At 48.2% G+C, this 21,196-nt stretch overlaps 1 protein-coding gene across 2 annotated transcripts in view; it reads left to right on the forward strand.

Annotated features, from left to right (window-relative positions):
- patj (PATJ crumbs cell polarity complex component) overlaps nucleotides 1–21,196 on the forward strand; it is a 58,070-nt gene that overhangs the window by 27,477 nt on the left and 9,397 nt on the right. For both annotated transcript variants that reach the window (XM_080506438.1, XM_080506439.1), the window contains exons 18-25: nucleotides 1,263–1,433; nucleotides 1,537–1,604; nucleotides 1,683–1,760; nucleotides 1,833–2,013; nucleotides 2,952–3,062; nucleotides 3,390–3,600; nucleotides 12,172–12,422; nucleotides 12,614–12,705. In XM_080506438.1, the coding sequence (XP_080362564.1) occupies nucleotides 1,263–1,433; nucleotides 1,537–1,604; nucleotides 1,683–1,760; nucleotides 1,833–2,013; nucleotides 2,952–3,062; nucleotides 3,390–3,600; nucleotides 12,172–12,422; nucleotides 12,614–12,705 (1,163 nt within the window). The remainder of the gene's footprint in view (nucleotides 1–1,262; nucleotides 1,434–1,536; nucleotides 1,605–1,682; nucleotides 1,761–1,832; nucleotides 2,014–2,951; nucleotides 3,063–3,389; nucleotides 3,601–12,171; nucleotides 12,423–12,613; nucleotides 12,706–21,196) is intronic.

Below are 21,196 nucleotides of genomic sequence, written 5' to 3' on the forward strand. Positions count from 1 at the left end.
GCGTTTCCATCGCACGATGAAGGCCGCTCTCCGAGCCACACTCACAGACAGCAACTGGGCTGACCGACTGCCATGGGTCATGTTGGGCCTGCGTTCGGCTCCGAAGGAAGATCTCCAGTCATCGTCTGCGGAGCTGGTGTTGGGGCAGCCAGTACGGGTCCCCGGGGAGTTCCTGCCACAGCCATCGGAACCCTGGGGGGTCACAGTGGGACGACCAAGGTTCCGGTCATACGTCCCAAAGAACCTGATGGCAGCAAAATATGTCTTTATCAGGCATGACGCTCACCGTTCCCCACTTCAGCCGCCGTACGACGGCCCCTTTCATGTCCTGGAGGCAGGGAGGAAGAACTTTGTGGTGGACATGGGGGGTAAACGGGTCCGGGTTTCAGTGGACCGCATGAAACCGGGGGAGGTTCTCCCAAACAGAACACCTGTTTGACAGGTGAACTGTCATTGCTGCGGGAGGAAATAAAGAAAAGCGACTCGACTCCTTCTTCCGTCTCATCTTTCTCCGCCTCCACACAGGAAATGTATATCTCATGCTTACAAAATATTACAAGAAAACGCAGAGAATACACAGGACGTTAAAGGAAAATGGGAATTAGAAATTAACATAATAATTAAGGATGATGACTGAGAACAGACATTGTGGGAGGGACATAAAATAAACAGTCCAAGCCTGAGAGAATTTGAGTGGAAAACTAAAATGAGATTTTTTTTAGTACTCCCTTTGTCAACCCTAACCCTCAACCCTTCACTGTTTCTCAGTGGAAGAACAAACTAAAAGAAGTGTATGGATCCATTGCTCCGTATGGAGCAAATAACGGCAAGACTGCAAATGAAAATTGATGTATTCATGGATAAATGGTCCTCAATTCAAAGATACATTTTGGATAATCAATTTACTTAAGTTACTTTATTTAAAACAAAGGGAAGATACTTGTGTATATGTCTATATATAAACTGTTTTGTTTATTTTGATGCTGGCTGTCTATTTTATGGATACAAGAATTAATGTACCTATGTTCTATTTGATATATATTACTGGATTTTTCTTTTTTGTTGTATTTAACCTGTATTGAAGATTTCTAAGAAAAATAAATAAAAAAAAGAAAAATAAGAAAATCTACACACACTACACACACAAAATCTACACACCCACAATAACAAGAACACAGACAGTGTTGTCGTGTTGATGTGGTCTGGTTGTGTGAAGCTCTACTGCCTCCTGCTGGACGAACACTGTCACTGCTCCCTTCAAGGAGGAGCAGGAGGAGCAGGAGGAGCAGGACGGGAGCAGAGAGATGGCCATGGATGAAGAGGAGGTGGGCAGAGTCATTGACGAAGTGGGAGGAGTCAGAGATGACGTGGGAGGAGTCCATAATGCTCCACCTCCATCTTGGGAAGAATGGACAGACTCAAAGATGAGAGAGGTGTGTGTGTGTGTGCGTGTGCGTGTGCGTGTGTGTGTGCGTGTGTGTGTGTGTGTGTGTGTGTGTGACAATGTGTGACAATGTGTGTGTGTGTATGTTCCAGTCGTCACTTCCCAGCAGCAATGGGCGGAGTCATCCCATTGTCCCTCGTCCAATCAGAGGCCTCCTGAGGTGTGTGTAGCAGACGGTACACTGACAGACAGGCCACGCCCACACATGACGCCATGATGCTTGTTTTCTTACCCCCAGAGAAGAAGAACTACCCCAGAGGGAGGATGGAGAGGGGCAGGAGACCCCCGCCTTCAGCCACTGGCGCGCCCCCCGCAGGTCAGTCATTACACTGTAGAGAGAGAAGGCTCGTCGTTGCGCCACAGGGCGTAACTCTCCATCTGCCCCCAGGGTGACGGTGTGGGCGGAGCCAGGGCAGTCGTTGGGCCTCAGCATCGTTGGGGGCCACCAAGTGATTCGCCGGCTGAAGAACGGGGAGGAACTGCGGGGAATCTTCATCAAGCAGGTTCTGCCCCGAAGCCCCGCCTCCAGGGCCGGGGGGGGGCTGAAGACCGGGGACAAGGTCCTGGAGGTGCTGTGATAAGGGCGAACAATTTACATGTACTTTACTATGTGTTGAGAGATTAGACAGTATTTTCACTCTTCTTTCACTCTATTTTCAATGTTTTCATGGTTTAGGGTCTGAGCCGACAGTGCTCGACATTGAAACGTTGAAACTTGGGCTCCTCAGATGCTTTCTGAGGGCCTCGGCACACATGACTTTTGGGGAAACGCTGCAGTCGTCAGGTCCGGAGAAAACTTCAATAATATGTGACACAATTGGAGAAAGGAAGCTCCAGAATGCTGTTTGACGGAGAGCTATGAAAATCAGTCCACGAGTTCTTAAAGTCTCTGGCTACAGTTTGAGGGCGTGGCCTCACCTCGCCATCAAGTTTGTGTCGCCATGAAATGTGAAGTGCAGTGTAGACCGGCTGAACGTGATCAGATGGAGCTCAAACTGGACACAACCAGAGTCTGGTCCTGATCACAACTATATGGTAACTTTCAGTCATGGCGCCATTTCAGGGTGTGGCCATGGTCAAGAACGCCACGGAACAGGAAGTGCAATGTAAATGGAGTGAATGTGTTAGTTGGTAGCTGGTAGTTGTCTGGCTGTGGTGAGGCTCTAATGCAGCGTAGCAACGCTGCATTAGAGCCTCACCACAGCCAGACAACTACCAGCATCAGTCGTGGCGCCACCTGCTGGGAAGAGGAAGTGTTGGAATGCTCAGATCAACTTCTTCATGAGTCTGATCAGTCACATTACAGTCACAACTATCAACATTCTTTTTTCCCAGATTTTTCTCTTTAATTTTTCTTTTTCTTTCGGTTTTTTCGGTTTTTTCAATTTTTTTCAATTTTCTTCATTTTCTTCATTTTTTACATTTTTAAATGTTCTTTTTTTTGTTTTTAAAATATTTTTTCCAGTTTTTTATCTGTGTGTGTGTGTGTGTGTGTGTGTGCATGCAGGTCTCTGGTGTGGATCTTCGAGCCGCCACTCACGAAGAGGCTGTCCTCACCATCAAGTCAGCGCAGAGTCCTGTTGAGTTCCTGGTCCAGAGTCTGTGTGCAGCTCCCAGAGTGCGTGCACGCACACACACACACACACACACACACACACACACACACACACACACACACACACACACACACACGCGCACACACACACATCAATATGTGTGTGTTTTTGTCCACACTCTGAGCTAGGTACCTGTTCTAATGGGGACACAGATCAGGAATGTCATTTGTGTGTGTGTGTGTGTGTGTGTGTGTGTGTGTGTGTGTGTGTGTGTGTGTGTGTGTGTGTGTGTGTGTGTGTGTGTGTGTGTGTGTGTGTGTGTGTGTGTGTGTGTGTGTGTGTGTGTGTGTGTGTGTGTGTGTGTGTGTGTGTGTGTGTGTGTGTTACAGCCAGTTTCTGTCACAGCTCAGAGTTACAGCAGACAGGGAGCCAATAGGAGCGAGTCTCCCGACGAGGCTGCGACCCTTCATGAACAGGGCCCTCCTCCTCCTCCTCCTCCTCCTCGGGTACAAGCTCCGCTCCCCCCCCGACAACCCCCGCCCTACAGACCACCCGGGCCAGCCGAGACCCCAGCGAGCTGTGACGCGGAGCAGGCCAGAGGTGAGTCCAGTCTTGTTCGGGACCGAGCCCCAGAGGCTGGACGCAAGGACACTGTTGGAATTGTTTCTTATGTCTAATTGTTTATTAAAAATCATACCGAAACCCTCAATAATTCATATTTAGGGATTAGCTGGATTAGAGTTTATATGGCTTTCAAAATAAAAGCCCCCCTCCATCCACACATTTTTCAAAATAAAAGTCCTTTTTTGTTAAAACCTTCAAAATGTATATTTGGTCAATATTTAAATGGACCAGAGGTCATGATTGGGCCAACCCTGACAGGCACGCCCAGGGCACGAGGTCCTGACCGACTCTGCTCGCAGCTTTAATTAGGTACCGAGCACGAAAGGACAGGACCCTATTGTTTTTCCTAAGCCCGCCTGGCCTTTCCTTTTATTTCATTTCATTTCATTTATGTATTTTCCACAATTTCACACATGCAACAATGATTTTGACGTGTGAAAAAATGAACACCCAAGAAAAGCTAGGGACTTCTCATGCTGGGGTCCAACACTCCTCCATCCAGAGCATCTTGCACTTAACCCAGGCTGGCTCAACCATAACTAGGTCCTAAGGCACACCTGTGCAATATTCATGCTGTCTAATCAGCATCTCGCTGTGCTACACCTGTAAGGTGGGATGGATTATCTGGGCAAAGGAGACATGCTCACCAACACATTCAGACAAATCAGTCAACAATGTTTGAGAGGACTAGGCCTTTGGTTGGCGCGGCGCTGGCAGAGACGTCTCCTTGGGCGGTAGCAGTGTGTAGCAGTGTGTAGCAGTGTGTAGCTGTGATTGACATGAAGGCTTGTCTGAACGTCCGGGGCTAGTAAAGGCTTTGCTCGGGCGACTGAATCATCTACCCACCTTGCCCCTTGTTTTTTCGGCAAACATCACTTGGTATTGCCAACGGATCATGCCAGTGCTGGGGGCGGCCATTTTTCGCCCCGAGAGCACGATCACGTGATTCTGGCGTGAACGCCAATGATTGCGTGAGAAAACGCTTGATATAGGTACGTGAAGACCACGGCCAATAGCCGCCGCTATTTTCTTCCCGATTAGTGATCCGCATTCTGGTGAGTGACGCTGCGTTTTACCTGGAAAACATGAATTCTGATTGGAGAGCATTGTGTATCCTCGGGATTCGCTCCAATGACGTAGTCGGGGAAACTTGTCATCGTCAATTTAAAATTTTTGACTTGGGTCAACATTCAGATCCTCACCGGAACGTATTAACAACTCACTCGACTTCAACACATAAAAACAAGTTCAGCTAAAACAACTCATAACTTTTATGGTTCAGAAAAAAAGTTGAGCAGGAAAAGGAAGAAGAGGAGGGACAGGATATGATTTGTTATTGACCTATATAATAAAAATACATGACACGTTTACCATGTTATAAAAAAAAATAAAAAATGACAACAACGGACTAATGCAATAAATATGGTGTGGTATGTAGGTAGTATGTTGTTGGTCGTAGTAGGGTGTGACAGCTCCAATCTTAATACTATCAAATTTATTTCAGACCAAGAACAAATTTAAAATATATATTATTATTCCTTCAGATTGAAGAGTATAAAGAGACACACCTTCCCTGAAAGTTCCATTGAGCTATTTTGATGATAAAAGAAACCACAAGTGTTTTTATGTAAAAAGTTATGTTGGTCGAATTCATACATTACCCAAACTTATACGTTTCCATTCAACTTTGAGCAAGTAAAAAGAAAGAAGATCAAGTGCTCGAAATCTTGCTGTGCGAGCGCAAGTGTTAGGAACTCCATGGAAAGTGGAGTAAATTGTGCAAGAACACGAAGTGTATCTAATCGGCAGAGCTTATAGAACGTTGTGGCAAAACATGGAGTTACACAGCGTTGCAGCCAGACGTGCTCCACAGGCGAGGTGAGCCTAGCCTCTACCTGACCCAGTGAGGGGGCATCAGAGGAGGAGCGAGAGGATGTGGAAGTCGGCGATCCCAATGGTGCTCCTGGCCAATGTCCGGTCGCTAGACAGCAAGCTGGACCACAGCAGGCTGGGGAGCGCATTCCAGCAGAGCATGAGGGACTGCTGTGTCTTCAGTTTCACCGAGACCTAGTTCAGCCAGAACATCATGGACGCCGTGATCGGACTGGAGGGCCTAACGCTGTGCAGACCCGAAAGAGACGCAAGGCTAACCGGCAAATGCAGAGGTAACGGTCTTGCAGTTTACACCAATAACTCGTGGTGCCAGGTCTCCAACGTTGTCTCCATGGTCTGAAAACCTGATATCAAGGCATTGATGGTGAGATGTCGCCTCTTCTACCTCCCATGGGAACTGTCGGTGGCCATTATAGTGGCTGTGTACGTACCATGGCGAATGTGACAGATGCTATGGCGGAGCTGCATGATGTCATCAGTGCACAGCAGAAAGTGCATCCAAATGCCTTCTTCATCGCATAGGGGGATTTTAATCAGGCAAGCCTCAAATAAGTCCTGCCAAAATTCGACCAAAACGTGTACTTTGCAACCAGAGGGAGCAACACATGAGATCTGGTGTACACAAACATGAAGGACTCATATAGAGCGGCCCCTCTCCCACATGTTGGTAACTCTGATCACCTTGCGGTTCTGCTCACCCCTTTGTACAAACAAAAGCTGAATCCAGGAAAGTCAGGGTTTGGCCACAGGATGCTCTCACCATGCTGTAGGACTGTTTTGAGACAACGCAGTGGGACATCTTCCAGGAGGCACCTCATACCACAGCAGACTGGACTTGGAGGAATGTACTGAATTAGTCATGGCTTACATTTCTAAACGTACACATGATGTGACCGTGGTTAAAACCTTCAAATGTCGCAACAAAGAGAAGCCCTGGACCTGTGCTGAGGTGCGATTGTTGCTCAGAGCGAGGAAAACGGCATTTAAATCAGGTGACGCAGCTGCTTCCAGCCTGGCCAGGAAGAACCTGTCACAGGGCATCAAGCAGGCAAACAGGCGGTATGTCCAGAGACTCCATAACCACTTCACGTACACAGGCGACACAGGGGACACTTGGCAACCGTGGCAGGGCTTCAACTCCCCGGTGGACTATAACCCCCCCAAGGCAGCAAACAGACCCCATTGTAGGGATTTCTTACCTCATAAGGATTATGTTGTGTTTGGCTATCGATAATGATTAATAATTATCAAAGATAGTTATTATGTTATTGAAAATATTTATTTGATCTGTATCAGATTACCTTTGAGCTCCACCTGTCTTAACAGGAAATGATAGCCAATTCAGTTCTATCAGTCTCATAAGATATACTAAACAGTTCATCAGGAATTCAAATTAATAGTTAAATTAACTGAGAGAGAGAGCGAGAGAGAGAGACGTGTGATGGAACTACAAGACAAGATGGCGGATCACAAGAAACTCCATTCAAATGGAGGTTATCAGAGAGCAGGAAGTCTGTCCTGGGTCTCCACCATGTGCTGGAGAACAATGGAACATGTAAGCTAGTCTTTAGCGTCTGCTTCCTGCGTGTCTCTGCTAAAGGACCATTTCTAGAATGACTTGATGTGAATGAGACTTGTTTTGTAAAACGTCAGGAGTCGTCAGATGGTGTTCAGTTACTGTGTGATGTCTTTGATGTGATATGTGTAGGATTGTGAGTTAACTAGTTAGTAAAGCAAAGATTAGCATGCAGACCCTGTGTCTGTGGCAGAGCTAACGTTGGTTTACAGGTTGATAACTGCTCCTAATATCATTATCTATAGAACTCAATCACTGTAACAGAACCAACACATCTTCATAAAGTTAAACAGTTCTATCATAGCATCAGGTTTAACTAGTCTCAGGTAAAGCCCAGTTGTTGTTCCCACTTCCTTGAAGGAGTTCAGTTGTTGTCCTGCTGGAGGGAAGCTGGTGTCTTCTCCTGTAGTTAGCACCTCCTGCTAACTGTGGTTGCTGGTTCTGCAGGCTGAGGAGAAGAAGATGAAGTTGATGTTTCAGGAGTCCTTCTTTGCAGCTCCTGGTTGTTCCTTTTGTCCAGACTGAGGAGCTGGTCGCTCAGGTCTGTGATGGTTTTCCTGCTGGTTGAGGAAAACACAAAGAAGTTCTGTGAGGCGTCGTTTCCCTGGTCCGTCCTGGAGGAACTGCTTGGTTTTCCTGGTTGATGGGAGATCAGACTCTGGGTGCTGGTCTCTGGATCAGGGGAAGGTCTGACCCTCGTGGTTGGGTCAGCAGAGGAGTGGAGGAGTGAAGGCCCCTGGGTGCAGGCCTCTGGTGTTAGCTGTATGCTAACACTGGGTGAGCCTCCAGCAACCCTCCTCCTCCAAAGAACACGAGCAAAAACCTTCTTGAGAGAATCTCTCCAACTCTTGATGAAAGTTGGGAGATTCGAAGGTGTGAAATCCTGAGAGCCTCACTGACTGAGTCCATGGAGGAAGTGTCTTTTGAGCAGAAAGCAGGGGAGAATTTTCATGGTTCTGCAGTGGCAAAAGGTCCTCCACCCCCGCTGTGAGTGATGCCCAGGCACATTCCCGAGAACAAATGAAAATTGTCTTTCCCTAGAAATGAACAAACTTTTTGTGGCCTTGTGAGATCCCAACACCACCCTGCCAGATGTTTTGAGTTTTGATTTTTATCAGATTCCTATGTTTAACTCCTCTCCTGTGGGAGTCATCTAGTCTTTGGTAAAACGGTGATGGAACAGACACAGTCTCCACATGAAAGCTTTGGATATTAGAAGGTGAGGAGACAGCAGGAAGAGAGTTTAATTTTGAGAACACAGATGGTGAGGATGTAATTGACAGAGGAGAACAGTAGGGGGTGCTGGGGGCCTGAGGAGTCCAGGAGCAAGGACACTCAAGGGCGTGTCCATGAAATATAAACAGTCAGTCTCGAGGGGACTAGTGTACGTTATTTAGGATATTAGCAGCTAATATCTCGCTCCCAAGCTGCTGGGATGAAGTCTGTCAGGACGGAAGAAGGAGGGATGGTTCGAGAATAAGTTGAAGTTATCAATGAAATCTACATTGTGGCTTCTGCAGGCAGAAGTAACAAACATGTTCAGGCTTAAAATTCTGCGGAAGTGAGCTGCACCTCGGCCAAGAGTGGGACTGGGGCCAAAGATTAAAACAGATTTTCCACAGTTACTTAACAACTTAAGAAGCGGTGGGCTTTTGACGGGAAGAGGGTCGCTGGTCTGGCTGTCCAGAGGAGAGGGAGGCCGCTCCAGCGCTGTTGCTCTTTGACGATGAAGAGGTAGCGGCTGTTGGGAGCACAGAAGGGAGAACCAGGTGGGAAGCTGCAGGAGGAGGGAGATTGATTTATTAATAATTTTTTCATCTCACAAACTGCAAAATCTACAATGAAAAAAAGAAGAGGGTAAAACAGTAGGTACAAAGAGAAGAAAAAAAACAAGGCAGGTCCTAAACTATGCTCCTTGCGAGGGGACACAGTGCCCCTGGTTGCAGGCCTCTGGTGTGAGCTAATGCTAACGCTGGGTGAGCTGCTTCCAGCAAACTCTTCCGTTGAAGATGGATAAATACTATATTCATCCCCGTGGGGAAATTCACAGTCTCAGCAGCAACCACAACAACAGCAAACAACGGTGTCAGCAGAGGCAACAACAGAATACAATGAATGGAGTAGAAATAAAAATAACAAAAAAATAAAGAGCAAAAGCTTTTTCAGTCCAAAGTCTGGTACCCATGGGTGCTCGGGTCCCCTCTAGTACCCTTGTCCACAGGTTTTTTTAACCACCAACTCCCTTGGGGGAGTTAAACATCCTCATGGCATGAGGGAGGAAAGATTTCCTCAGTCTGTCAGTGGAGCAGGACAGGGACAGCAGCCTGTCACTGGAGATGGTGGATGCAGTGGGTTGTCCATGATGGACAGGAGCCTGTCCAGTGGGTTGTCCATGATGGACAGGAGCCTGTCCAGTGGGTTGTCCATGATGGACAGGAGCCTGTCCAGCGCCCGTCGTTCAGACACAGATGTCAGACTGTTCAGTTCAGTGCCACCCCAGAACCTGCCTTCCTCACTCCTTTGTCCAGGTGTGTGGCGTCCTTCTTCTTGATGCTGCCCCCCCCCCCAAGAACACAGCATAGAAGAGGGAGTTCGCCAGTACAGAGTGATAAAACATCTGCAGGAGCTTTTTGCAGATGTTGAAGGATGTGCTTTCCTGCACAGGGCATCTGTGTTTGCAGTCCAGTCTGTCATCCAACTGTGCTCCCATGTATTTGTAAGACTTCACAATGTCCACAGTGTCCCCCTTGATGGTGATAGGCCCCGGTTGTGGCCTCGGTCTCCTGAAGTCCACCACCATTTCTTTGGTCTTGGTGGTGTTGAGGAGCAGGTGGTTGGAGTCACTCCATGTGGCAAAGTCCTGGATCACTCTGCTGTACTCCTCCTCCCGTCCACCACCTATACATCCCACGATCGCAGTGTCGTCTGCGAACTTCTGCACGTGGCACAACTCCGAGTTTTATTTGAAGTCGGATGTATAAAGGGTGAACAGGACCGGAGACAGCACAGTCCCCTCTGACGCTCCAGTGCTGCTGACCACAGTGTTGGACCTACAGTCGCCCAGTCGAACATACTGGGGTCTTCCTGTCAGATAATCCGTTATCCATGCCGCCAGGTTTGTGTCCACCCCCATCTCTGTTAGTTTGTGTCCCAGGAGCGGGGGCTGAATGGTGTTGAAGGTGCTGGAGAAGTCCAAGAATGTGATTCTTACAACACCACTGCCGCTGTCGAGGTGGGAGAGGGATCGATGCAGCATGTAGACGATGGCATCCTCCACTACCACCTTCTCCTGGTATGCAACCTGCAGAGGGTCAGCAGCGTGGCGGACCTGTGGTCTCAGAGGGTGTAGCAGCAGCCTCTCCATGGTCTTCATCATGTGTGACGTCGGGGCAACCGGTCTGTAGTCGTTCAGCTATACAGGTTGTGGTTTCTTAGGGACTGGGACGATGCAGGAGGTTTTCCACGGCTGGGGGGTCCTCCCCTGCTCCAGGCTCCGGTTGAAGATGTGCTGTAGAGGGTCTCCCAGCTCCGTAGCACAGGCCTTCAGGAATAGTGGGGACACACCGTCAGGACCAGCCGCCTTCCTGGGACGTAGCCTCCTCAGTTCTCCACACACCTGGGCTGTTGTTATTCTGGGCGGGGAGCCCTTCCCTCTGTGCAGGCATCGGCAGAGGTGCTGGTGGGGGGTGCAGTCATCTGATTTGGGAGTGAATGGGGAAGGTCAAGCCTGTTAAAGAAGTAATTTAGCAGGTTTGCTTGGTCCACTCCTCCTTCTATGGTGACTCCCCTCCTGGAGCTGCATCCAGTGATGGTTTTCATCCCGTCCCACACCTCTTTCACGTTGTTGTTCTGCAACTTCTGCTCAAGCTTCTTGCTGTACTGCTCGCTGGAGCTCCTGTTGATCACCGTCTTTAAAGGCCTTCTTCTTCTGGTCCAGAAGGTGAAGAGTAGGAACAAAGCTTTTAGCTTCTTTCCAAATGCTTTTGGTGAAGTGGGGAATTCACAGGTGTCAAACTATTCATCAACGGGGCTGTGGTAAGATGGTGAGCAGTGTCAAGTTCCTGGGCATTGATCTGGCAGAGGATCTGTCCTCCACCGCCAACACTGCTGCCGTCACCAAGAAAGCCCAGCAGAGACTGAGGAAGGAAAGTCTTTCTAACCTCACCAACTTTTACAGGCCTCAGATTTTGAGGTGCATTTAACTTTCAAATTTCCTTCTGAATTAGCATTAGCTTTGGAATTACCATTAGTCTCACATTTAGCATTACATTTAGCTTTAGCATTAGCCTCAGATCTAGTAGTGCATTTAGCCTTATAATTACCTTCAGATTTAGCATGAGCTTATAATTTAGTATGAGCTTCATATTTAGTTATATTTAGCTTTAGCATTAGCCTCATATTCAGTTACATTTAGCTTTAGCATTAGCCTCGGATTTTACATTAGCAAGGAAGCAGTGAATGCACTCCCAGTGTGTGTGCGTGTGCGTGTGTGTGTGTGTGTGTGTGTGCGTGCATGTGGCGGTGATACTGACACACACACACCCCTCCCCCTGCGTCATCTCTCTCACTCACACACACACACACACACACACGAGGAGCATCAGCGGTGAGACTGAAGGATGGACGATGCTGCCGCCTGGTTTGTAGCATGCTAACGTGTGTGTGTGTGTGTGTGTGTGTGCGCGTGTGCGTGTGTGTGTGTGTGCGCGTGTGCGTGCGTGCGTGCGTGTGTGTATTTAGAGGTCACCTTTTACCCTGTCGTCATGCCAACATCAACTCTGTGTGTGTGTGTGTGTGTGTGTGTGTGGGGGGGGGGGGGGTCTTGTTGCATTGCAGTGACCTCCCGCAACTGATGCAGCACACACACACACACACACACACACACACACACACACACACACACACACACGATTTTGTAGTTTAGTTGTCCTTTTTGTCTTTAAGAATTTTTTGTTTTATTTTTGTCAGGTTTTTTGTGTTTTTATGTTATTTGTAAAAGGTCTTCATTTAATTTGCCATTTTTGTAATTAAAGGTTTTTTGTTGAGATTTAGCAAAGTTCTCATTCCCTCCCCTTCAGAGATGACTCGGCAGTTCTCCCTCTCTCTCTCCTTGCCCTCCCCTCCCCCGGCTGAGCGGCTGAGTGAGCGCTACAGTGACCTGCAGGGGGTGCTGCTTAGCGTGGAGCTGGAGAAGGAGCGTCAGGGTCTGGGCCTCAGCCTGGCCGGGAACCGGGACCGATCACGACTCAGCATTTTTGTGGTCGGGCTGCAGCCGGGTGGGCCGGCGGCCCGTGACGGACGCATCCGGGTTGGAGACGAGCTGCTGGAGGTTAGCGTCCACATTCTGCCAAGTCAGCGTAACGTTCCGCTGAGTTACCGTAATGTTCTGCTTTGTCAGCGTAACACTGTTGAGTCGGCGTAATGTTCTGCTGAGTCAGCATAATGCTCTGCTTAGTCTGCATAACACTCTGCCGAGTCAGCGTATTGTTCTGCTGACTCAGCACTTCCCATTCCCTCCAGATCAATGATCACGTCCTTTATGGGCGGAGCCACCAGAATGCCTCCGCCATCATCAACAGCGCCGCCACACGTGTCAAACTGCTGCTGCTCAGGTACGTTTAACTTTACGTTAGTTTGAGTTTAGTTTCAGTTTTAGTTCACGGTGGTTTTTACGTTAGTTTCAATCAACATTAGTTTCACCCTCCGTTAGGTCCGCTCTACGTTTGTTTCACACTACGTTAGTTTCACACTACGTTAGGTCCGCTCTACATTTGGTTCACACTACGTTAGTTTCACTCTACGTTAGGTCTGCTCTACGTTTGTTTCACACTACGTTTGTTTCACACTACGTTAGTTTCACACTACGTTAGGTCCGCTCTACGTTTGTTTCACACTACGTTAGTTTCACACTACGTTAGGTCCGCTCTACGTTAGTTTCACACTACGTTAGTTTCACTCTACGTTAGGTCTGCTCTACGTTTGTTTCACACTACGTTAGTTTCACACTACATTAGGTCCGCTCTACGTTTGTTTCACACTACGTTAGTTTCACACTACGTTAGGTCCGCTCTACGTTAGTTTCACACTACGTTAGTTTCACTTTACGTTAGGTCTGCTCTACGTTTGGTCCGCTCTACGTTAGATTCACTCTACGTTTGTTTCACACTACGTTAGATTCACTCTACGTTAGGTCCGCTCTACGTTAGATTCACTCTACGTTAGTTTCACTCTACGTTAGGTCTGCTCCACGTTAGATTCACTCTATGTTAGTTTCACACTACGTTAGGTCCGCTCTACGTTAGATTCACACTACGTTAGGTCTGCTCCACGTTAGATTCACTCTACGTTAGTTTCACACTACGTTAGGTCCGCTCTACGTTAGATTCACACTACGTTAGGTCCGCTCTACGTTAGATTCACTCTACGTTAGTTTCACACTACGTTAGGTCCGCTCTACGTTAGGTCCGCTCTACGTTAGATTCACTCTACGTTAGTTTCACTCCACGCTAGGTCCGCTCTACGTTAGTTTCACTCTACGTTAGATTCACTCTACGTTAGATTCACTCTACGTTAGATTCACTCTACGTTAGTTTCACTCTACGTTCGGTCCATCTACGTTAATTTCACTCTACATTGGTTTCACTCTACGTTAACATGACTTTTTGTTAGTTTTACTTTATATTAATTTTACTTTGTTTCAGTTGAAGGTTATTTTTACTTTGTTAGTTTCACTTCACATTAGTTTCAGTTGAAGATTAGTTTTACTTTGTTAGTTTCACTTCACATTAGTTTCAGTTGAAGATTAGTTTTACTTTGTGTGAATTTTACTTTCTTTTACTTAACGTTAGTTTCAGTTGAAGGTTAGTTTTACTTTTTGTTAATTTTACTTCACGTTTCATTTACTTTCCGTTACTTTCAGTTGAAGGTTTGTTTTACTTTGTGTTAATTTTACTTTACGTTTGTTTGATTTTATGTTAGTTTCAGTTGTAGGCTAGTTGTATTTCATCCCTGCTGACCGCCAGAGGTGGCGCTTTAAGTGCTGAATATTCTCCTTGGCACATGTGCAGTGCGGGTACAATGTCACCTGTGACCCCTGGATTGCCCAAATGAAGGTTATATCTTCAGGTGTCACTCCAGGGCACTTGACTTTTTTCTTCTCACGCACAGTTTGCTGGGAGATTGTGCATACAAGCTACTGCTACAGCTTCCATCACTCGGAGCTCTGAGACCGTGCTAGGTTGGAACAGCGCGCATTCGCCCAGCAGGAGCTGTGGCAGTAGCTTTACCCGTTAGCAACCTCTGTTGGCAAAGGCCGCATGAGTGCCGCCTGCCCCCAGCATATGCTTCGTGTTTGGGCTGCTGATGCACACTGGGCAATGTAAATAAAATAGAAAGAGATTGCTGATGACGGCCACGTTTGCGCAGCTTCCTCTCGATGTTTATTTTAGCCAGCTTAATTTGTTTGCTAGTGGGTTATGTGCCCAGAGCCCAGCGTGGTCTTGTTCACATTAGCTTCACCGGGCGTAAGTTGCTATCAGCCTTTGTTGCCAAGCCCAATTTGGGTGAGGACCACAGTACAGTGATTGTTTTGTGTTTATTGTATTTGGGCCAAGACTCTGCAGGTACCATGCGCGTTCCCGTCCCCAGTATATGGTCTCTATACTCGGCCGGTCTACTGCGTCTGTGCTCAGGCTGAGCCCCGGAGTGCTGGGTTCTACCAGACAGGCGGCGAACACGCCTCTCCTTCTGCTGGGCCAAGAACAATTCAATTCAATTCAACTTTATTTATAAAGCACCAAATACTACACAGTCATTTCAATGTGCTTTTAACGGAGAAAAGAGAAAAACCCAACAAATCCACATGAGCAGCAGATTTATTGTGAAAAACTCCCTCGAACAGGAAGAAACCTTTGTAGAAACCAGAATCAGAGGTGAAGGATTTCTGCTGATGAGTTGGGGTGAGGGGATAGCGGAGAGGAGAGGATAGACAGAGATAGATTGGGGGATAGAGGAGAGGATAGGATAGACAGAGAGATAGATTGGGGGATAGAGGAGAGGATAGGATAGACAGAGAGATAGATTGGGGGATAGAGGAGAGGATAGGATAGACAGAGATAGATTGGGGGAGATACAAACCTTGATTTGGGTAAATCGGCGAGAAACAGACCCTGGTTCAGGAGGTAGAGAGAGGTAGAAAGAGAGGGAGAGAAAGAAGCTGTGGGGGGTCTTTTGAAACAGTCCTAACTGTAAGCTATAGTAAATAGAAAAGTCTTGAATCTCCTATTAAAAGTAGAGACTGTTTCAGCCTCCCTAACTGAAACTGGATCTGGTTCCACATAAAAGGAACCTGAAAGCTGAAAGCCCCGCCTCCATTCTACTTTTAGAAAACCTAGGAACCTCCAGGGGGCAGTACTCTGAGAACCAAGTGTTCTTCTGGGGAGATATCGGACCAACAGTTCTTTAAGATGTGATGGGACCAGGTTGTTAAGAGCTTTTTACGTTAGAAGGATGATTTTAAATTCTATTCTAGATTTAACAGGGAGCCATTGAAGAGAGGTTAGTAGTGGAGTGATGTGATCTCTCATGCTGGTCCTTGTCAGGACTCTCGCTGCAGCATTTTGAATCTATTGAAGACTTTTTAAATGGTTATTTGGACACCCTGGTAATAGGGAGTTACAATAGTCTACTCTCCAAGTAACAGACGCCTGGATTAGTTTTTCAGCATCACTATGAGTCAGCATGTTTCTAAGTTTGAGTATATTGCATAGGTAAAAAAAGACAGTCCTGCAGACTTCTTTAATGTGTGAGTTAAAGGATAAATCCTGGTCAAAAATAACTCCCGGGTGAGATTGGGGTATCTGAGTTCAGGAGCAGGAAATTATGGCTCATCCAATCCTTTATATCGTCAAGACAAGCTTTTACTTTAAAAAGTTGGTTATTATCATCAGGTTTCATCGATAAATAAACTCGTGTGTCACATGCATAACAATAGACGTTAATGGAGTGTTTAATAATATTCCCTACAGGTAGCATGTATAAAGTAAAGAGTATAGGACTTTAGACAGAACCCTGTGGAACTCCATGTTTAACATCAGTCTGGACTGAAGAGTTTAGGCCCCTGCAGACTCCCTTCTTGAAGCCGTAAGAACTAGACGAAGGTTCTGCAGTGACGGCGGCAAGCTGCCAAAAAACACGCGTGTTCGGCAGGACTGTTTATACTCTGCAAGACGCTGCCGAACTCTCGGAGAGAGTAGTTTTCGAGTTGATGAGTGAGGAAGAGGATGAAGAAAGACAGATGTTCGAAGCTGAGGAGAAATAAGAATTGTTATCAAGATAGGCTCTAGCGGGTTCCACCGATCGGTAGCAGCTCAGTAAGAGCGCACGACTGCAGTGAGGAAAAAAACGCCCTAAAGTCAATTTAACACAAGTTTTTGCATTTATCAGAAATAACCGGGAAAAACTTGGATGACGTCTAGAAACAAGAGCAAAAAACACGTCCAGAGAGTGGAGGAGGAAGGTGAAATACCACAACACGAGGAGGCTAATGGTAGCCCACCTGGGGCTAACCAATGCAGCTCCAGGAAGGATGCAGAGGAGGCGGCAGACCTACCCCTGATACCGAGACAGATATGCAACTTTAGACAGGACAACAAAAAACAGCTTGCAAAAACCAACATGAGGTTAGACGAAGCTGAAGCTAGGATCGTACCAAACGAGGACAGGTGGCAAAATGTCGAAGAGGTGTTAGCCAAAATGCTAAAAATACAGGAGCAGCTACAGTCCAAGTTAACAGATCACCAGGGCCGTGCAAGGAGGGAGAACATGAGGATAAATGGAGTTTCAGAAGGAGCAGAGGGTGGAATCAGGTCACTGATCCCGTTCGTGGAGAAACTGCTTCGAGAGAATCTGAATATTCCCGAGACAGAGGACATGCCGATTGAGAGAGCCCACCGGGCCCTGGCGCCTCAGCCCCCAGCATGCCCGCAACTTAGACCCATCCTGGTCAAATTTCTCAGATATAAAACAAAAGAAGTCATTAAACTAGCATGGCAAAAGAAAGGCTTTACCTGGGAAAACTGCAACCTCAATCTGGACCATGACTATGCAGTGGCAATTCTAGCCAGATGAAAGGAATACACAGAGACACGGAGAGCCCTGAAGGAAAACAACATGTGCTTCCAGACCCTCTACCCCGCGGGACTGAGAGTCTTTTATGACAAGGAGTCAACAACCTACGAGCTGGTGGAGGAGGCGACGGCAGACATGGCAGGTGTCAGTGAAAGTAATCATACAACCAAAGTCACTGATGGAGAAGATACAGCGGGAATCATGGCAAACAGCCTGAGGTTCCCTGAACCAGCGGAGCCCCAGGCTTCAAGGAAAAGCTGCAAGCATTTCGTCGAGTTCAGACGGAGAACACAGACTAGTTTAAAATTAAGCATTCATGCCAAGGCTCAGGGTGTACTGGTATGTACATCATAAGAAATAAACTAGGCGTAGAAAATGTAACCATCAATGGGGCGATCGAGACACAAAGTAGGAAAGAAAGGACACTTTATAGCTGCAAACAGAGAAGAAGGCCCCTAATGCAGACAGGATACAGAGGATACCCCTCAGGTCTGGGCCAGGTCCGGGCCAGGTCCGGGCCAGGTCCGGGCCAGGTCCGGGCCAGGTCCGGGCCAGGTCAATGAGCCGACCACAAGGTGGGAAGTTTGGAAAGTTGTTAAAATGTTGCATGTTCTTGACACCCATGTTAAATATGTTCTCGGGTTTCGTTTTTTTTGTTAAGGGACTGCTTACAACCTTTCGAGAGAGAAAGAATGACTTCATTTCTGTTAGAATAATTACATTTAACGTGAATGGAGTTTTAAATCCAATTAAAAGGAACAAGATTTTGTCAAAGTTTAAAAAAGAGAAAGCACAGATAGCTTGGGGTCACCCTCAGTCAGCTGTCCATCCAAACCAGGATCCGCACTGTCCCCCACCCCCCCAGATCCGGGAGCGAGGCAGACCTGGAGCACGGCAGCAGGGGCCAACTCGCCCCAGTGGGGGGAGGGAGGCAGAGGGAGGACCCACCCTCGGCGCTGCAGCGGGCACCCCAACCAGAAAGGGGAGGGCACCCAGCCCCCAAGGCCCCGAAGACCCACACCCGCCCGCCCCGGCCAGACGGCCCGGCCAGGGCCCGACGCCCAGCACCCCCACCCAACCTTCAGAGGACCACCCCCAGCCCAGAGCAGACCCACCCCACACAACCCCCCCAGTACCCCCCAGGCCAGGCCGCCACTCCCCAGGATAGATGCCGGAACCCCCCCCCCCCCCCAGATCGCAGGGCCGCCAACCACCCAAGCCACGACGCCCCAGCCACAGATGGCCCGCAGAGCCCCAGGGCAGCACCACCGCCCCCCCACAGGGCTACATGGTGTGTTTAATTATTGGGGACCATGTCAACTCAAATTGAGCCAAATGATTTTTCCTACAAGCAGAAATTCTCTCCAATGTGATGTGGTCTAGGAGTTTTTAAATAACTTTATATTCAGATTATGTTTGGATTTCCAGTTCATGAGGATCATCTTTTTTGTGACGCTTAGGGAGACCAGGAGTGTGACCAGGACTTGTGTAAATGAGACGTAGACATCCAGTGCTAAAGCACCACCTCTGGCAGTCAGTAGGGATGAAATAAAACTTGCCTACGAGACCCAATACCCACTAAACTGTTTAAAGATATTTTCCCTGCGATTAGTACATCAATCCTACATTAGACAGGTTCCACTTCGTTCATGTTCACGATAAAGGTCAATTCATACTCCATAAGCACAAGACGAAACTTTGGCAGTGAGGTATGCTGCCCAACAAAATGACGTCACTTCTGTCGGCGAGCTCCTTCTGGCTGAACAAACCTGTTTCAGCAGTGCCAGCCGTGCATTTAAGACCAGACAAACTTCCCGCTCATACAAAAAGTGTTTACGACACCACAGGAGGTGAGAAATAAACTGTGCAGTTGAAAAGTGAGAACACTGCTTCATACACGTGTGGCTGCTGTGCACCTTTCTGTTTCTTGTCCTTAGTTCTGGTAACTTTCTCTGCATGTATTGCCCAACTCATCAATTTGGCTGTGATTGCAGTCGGAAGATCAACGCAGTGCTTTCTCACCCAGCTTTGCACTTCTGGCCTAACAGACATTTGATACAGTTGTTTTTTTCTGGGCAAAGTAATCCACCAGTTGTTTTACTCCAATTTTGTTTTAGAGGTTTTGTAAATCTAGCGTTTGGTCTCGAGCTCCTTGATTGTTCATGTGGGGCTGTAATAGACGGTTCCCCAGTGGGCCAGCCTACTAGCGATGCATGTGCCGGGGGAACAGAACCAAGTGGTGGATTTCCTCTCTCAATGGGGTCCCCCGCCTGGCGAATGGAGGCTTCACCCCGAGGTGGTGAAAAACCTCTGCGAACTTTTCGGGAAGGCAGAGATAGACCTCTTTGCCTTGGGAGGAGTCGACCCACTGCCCCCTTTTGTTCTCCTGGACGGAGACCTCCAGTCCCCCTCGTGCTCTACGCATTCCCCCTTCTGCCATTGATTATGCCGACGCTACACAGAGTCTCTGAGCAGAGCCGCAGCCTGCTGCCGGTGGCTCCTTGGTGGCCGGGGAGGACCTGGTTTCCCATGCTGTGTAGGCTGTTTCACCCTCAGCCATGGCACCTTACCGACAGGAGGGATCTCCTTTCCCAATTGGGGGTCAGATTGGGCACCAAGACCCTGGGCGACTCCAGCTGTGGGCCTGTCCATTGCAGGGGCCGACCCGCTGCTGAACGGCTGTACAGTTGTCATCAGAGCCACCATCCTGAACACGTTGGCACTATCCACTCAAACTCAATATGAGAACAAGTTCAAGAGGTTCTCTGTCTGGTGTGGGGACAGGCGGCTGGACCCAGTCCACTGCCCGGTGACCGTAATCCTGGATTCTCTTCAGTCCCTGGATAGTGACCGCTCACAGTCCACGCTGAATGGCTTTGTTGCCGCTATTTCCAGCAGACATGCCCAGGTGGGCTCGGCCATTGTGGGCTCCCACCGATTGGTGACCCGCTTTCTAAAAGGGGCCCTACGGCTCTGGCCTCCAAGCATTCAGAGGGCTCCAGCATGGGATCTGCCCCTGGTGCTAGAGGCGCTGGGTCAGCATCCCTTCGAACCCTTGGCACAAGTGGAGCGCAACCGGGTGTCTGTCAAATCAGCATTTCTCCTGGCCATTGTCTCCGCTAAGTGGATTGGTGACCTACATGCCCTGTCGGTGGAAGACACATCTGAGGTGGTACCCTGGGGGGGGGGGCAGGTTCACGTTGTGGCCGAACGTGGCTTTTTCCTCCCAAAGGTTTGTCGCCCTTGTACGTTAACCAGCCGATCTGGTTGGCACGCATTGAACCTTCGTCAGGAGGGGTGTCCGAACTGCTGTGCCCAGTTAGGGCCCTGAAGACTTACATTAATGCTACGTCAAGCATACAACGATGTGAGCAGCTGTTTGGCTGCTACGGTGGCCCAAGGCAGGACAGGGCCTTGTCAAGGCAGGACAGGGCCTTGTCAAGGCAGAGGCTATCCCACTGGGTGGTGGACGCCATTACGAACACCTGCATGGCCAGTGCTCTCCCCCCACCATCCGGGGTAACATGTCACTCAACGAGGAGTGTATCTACCTCATGGGCTTCTCTGAAGGGGGCACCCATTGAGGCGGTCTGTGTGGCAGCCTCGTGGATCTCACCCAGCACCTTTACCAGGTTCACCAGAGTGAGCGTGGCCGTCACTCCTTCAGCATCCAATGTGTGAAGTGCGTATCCAGATTCCTCATGACACTGTTGACATTGCTCATCTAGGCTCCAGAGGTCACGTGGGGGTCACGGGTGACTTTGTTGGTATGACAAGTCGACCAGTGTGTACATGAAACGTAGACATCCAGTGCTAAAGCGGTCAGTAGGGATGAAATAGAACCAGTTACATTTGTAACTCTTCTTTTTGCTTTACGTTAATTTTACTTTGTTTATTTTACTTTACACTAGTTTAACTTCCAGGGTAGTTGACGCGAGTTTGACATTACCATGGTAACATCAGAGGTATCCGTCC

This window comes from Blennius ocellaris (assembly GCF_963422515.1).
Source record: "Blennius ocellaris genome assembly, chromosome: 12".
NCBI classification, from domain to species: Eukaryota; Metazoa; Chordata; class Actinopteri; order Blenniiformes; family Blenniidae; genus Blennius; species Blennius ocellaris.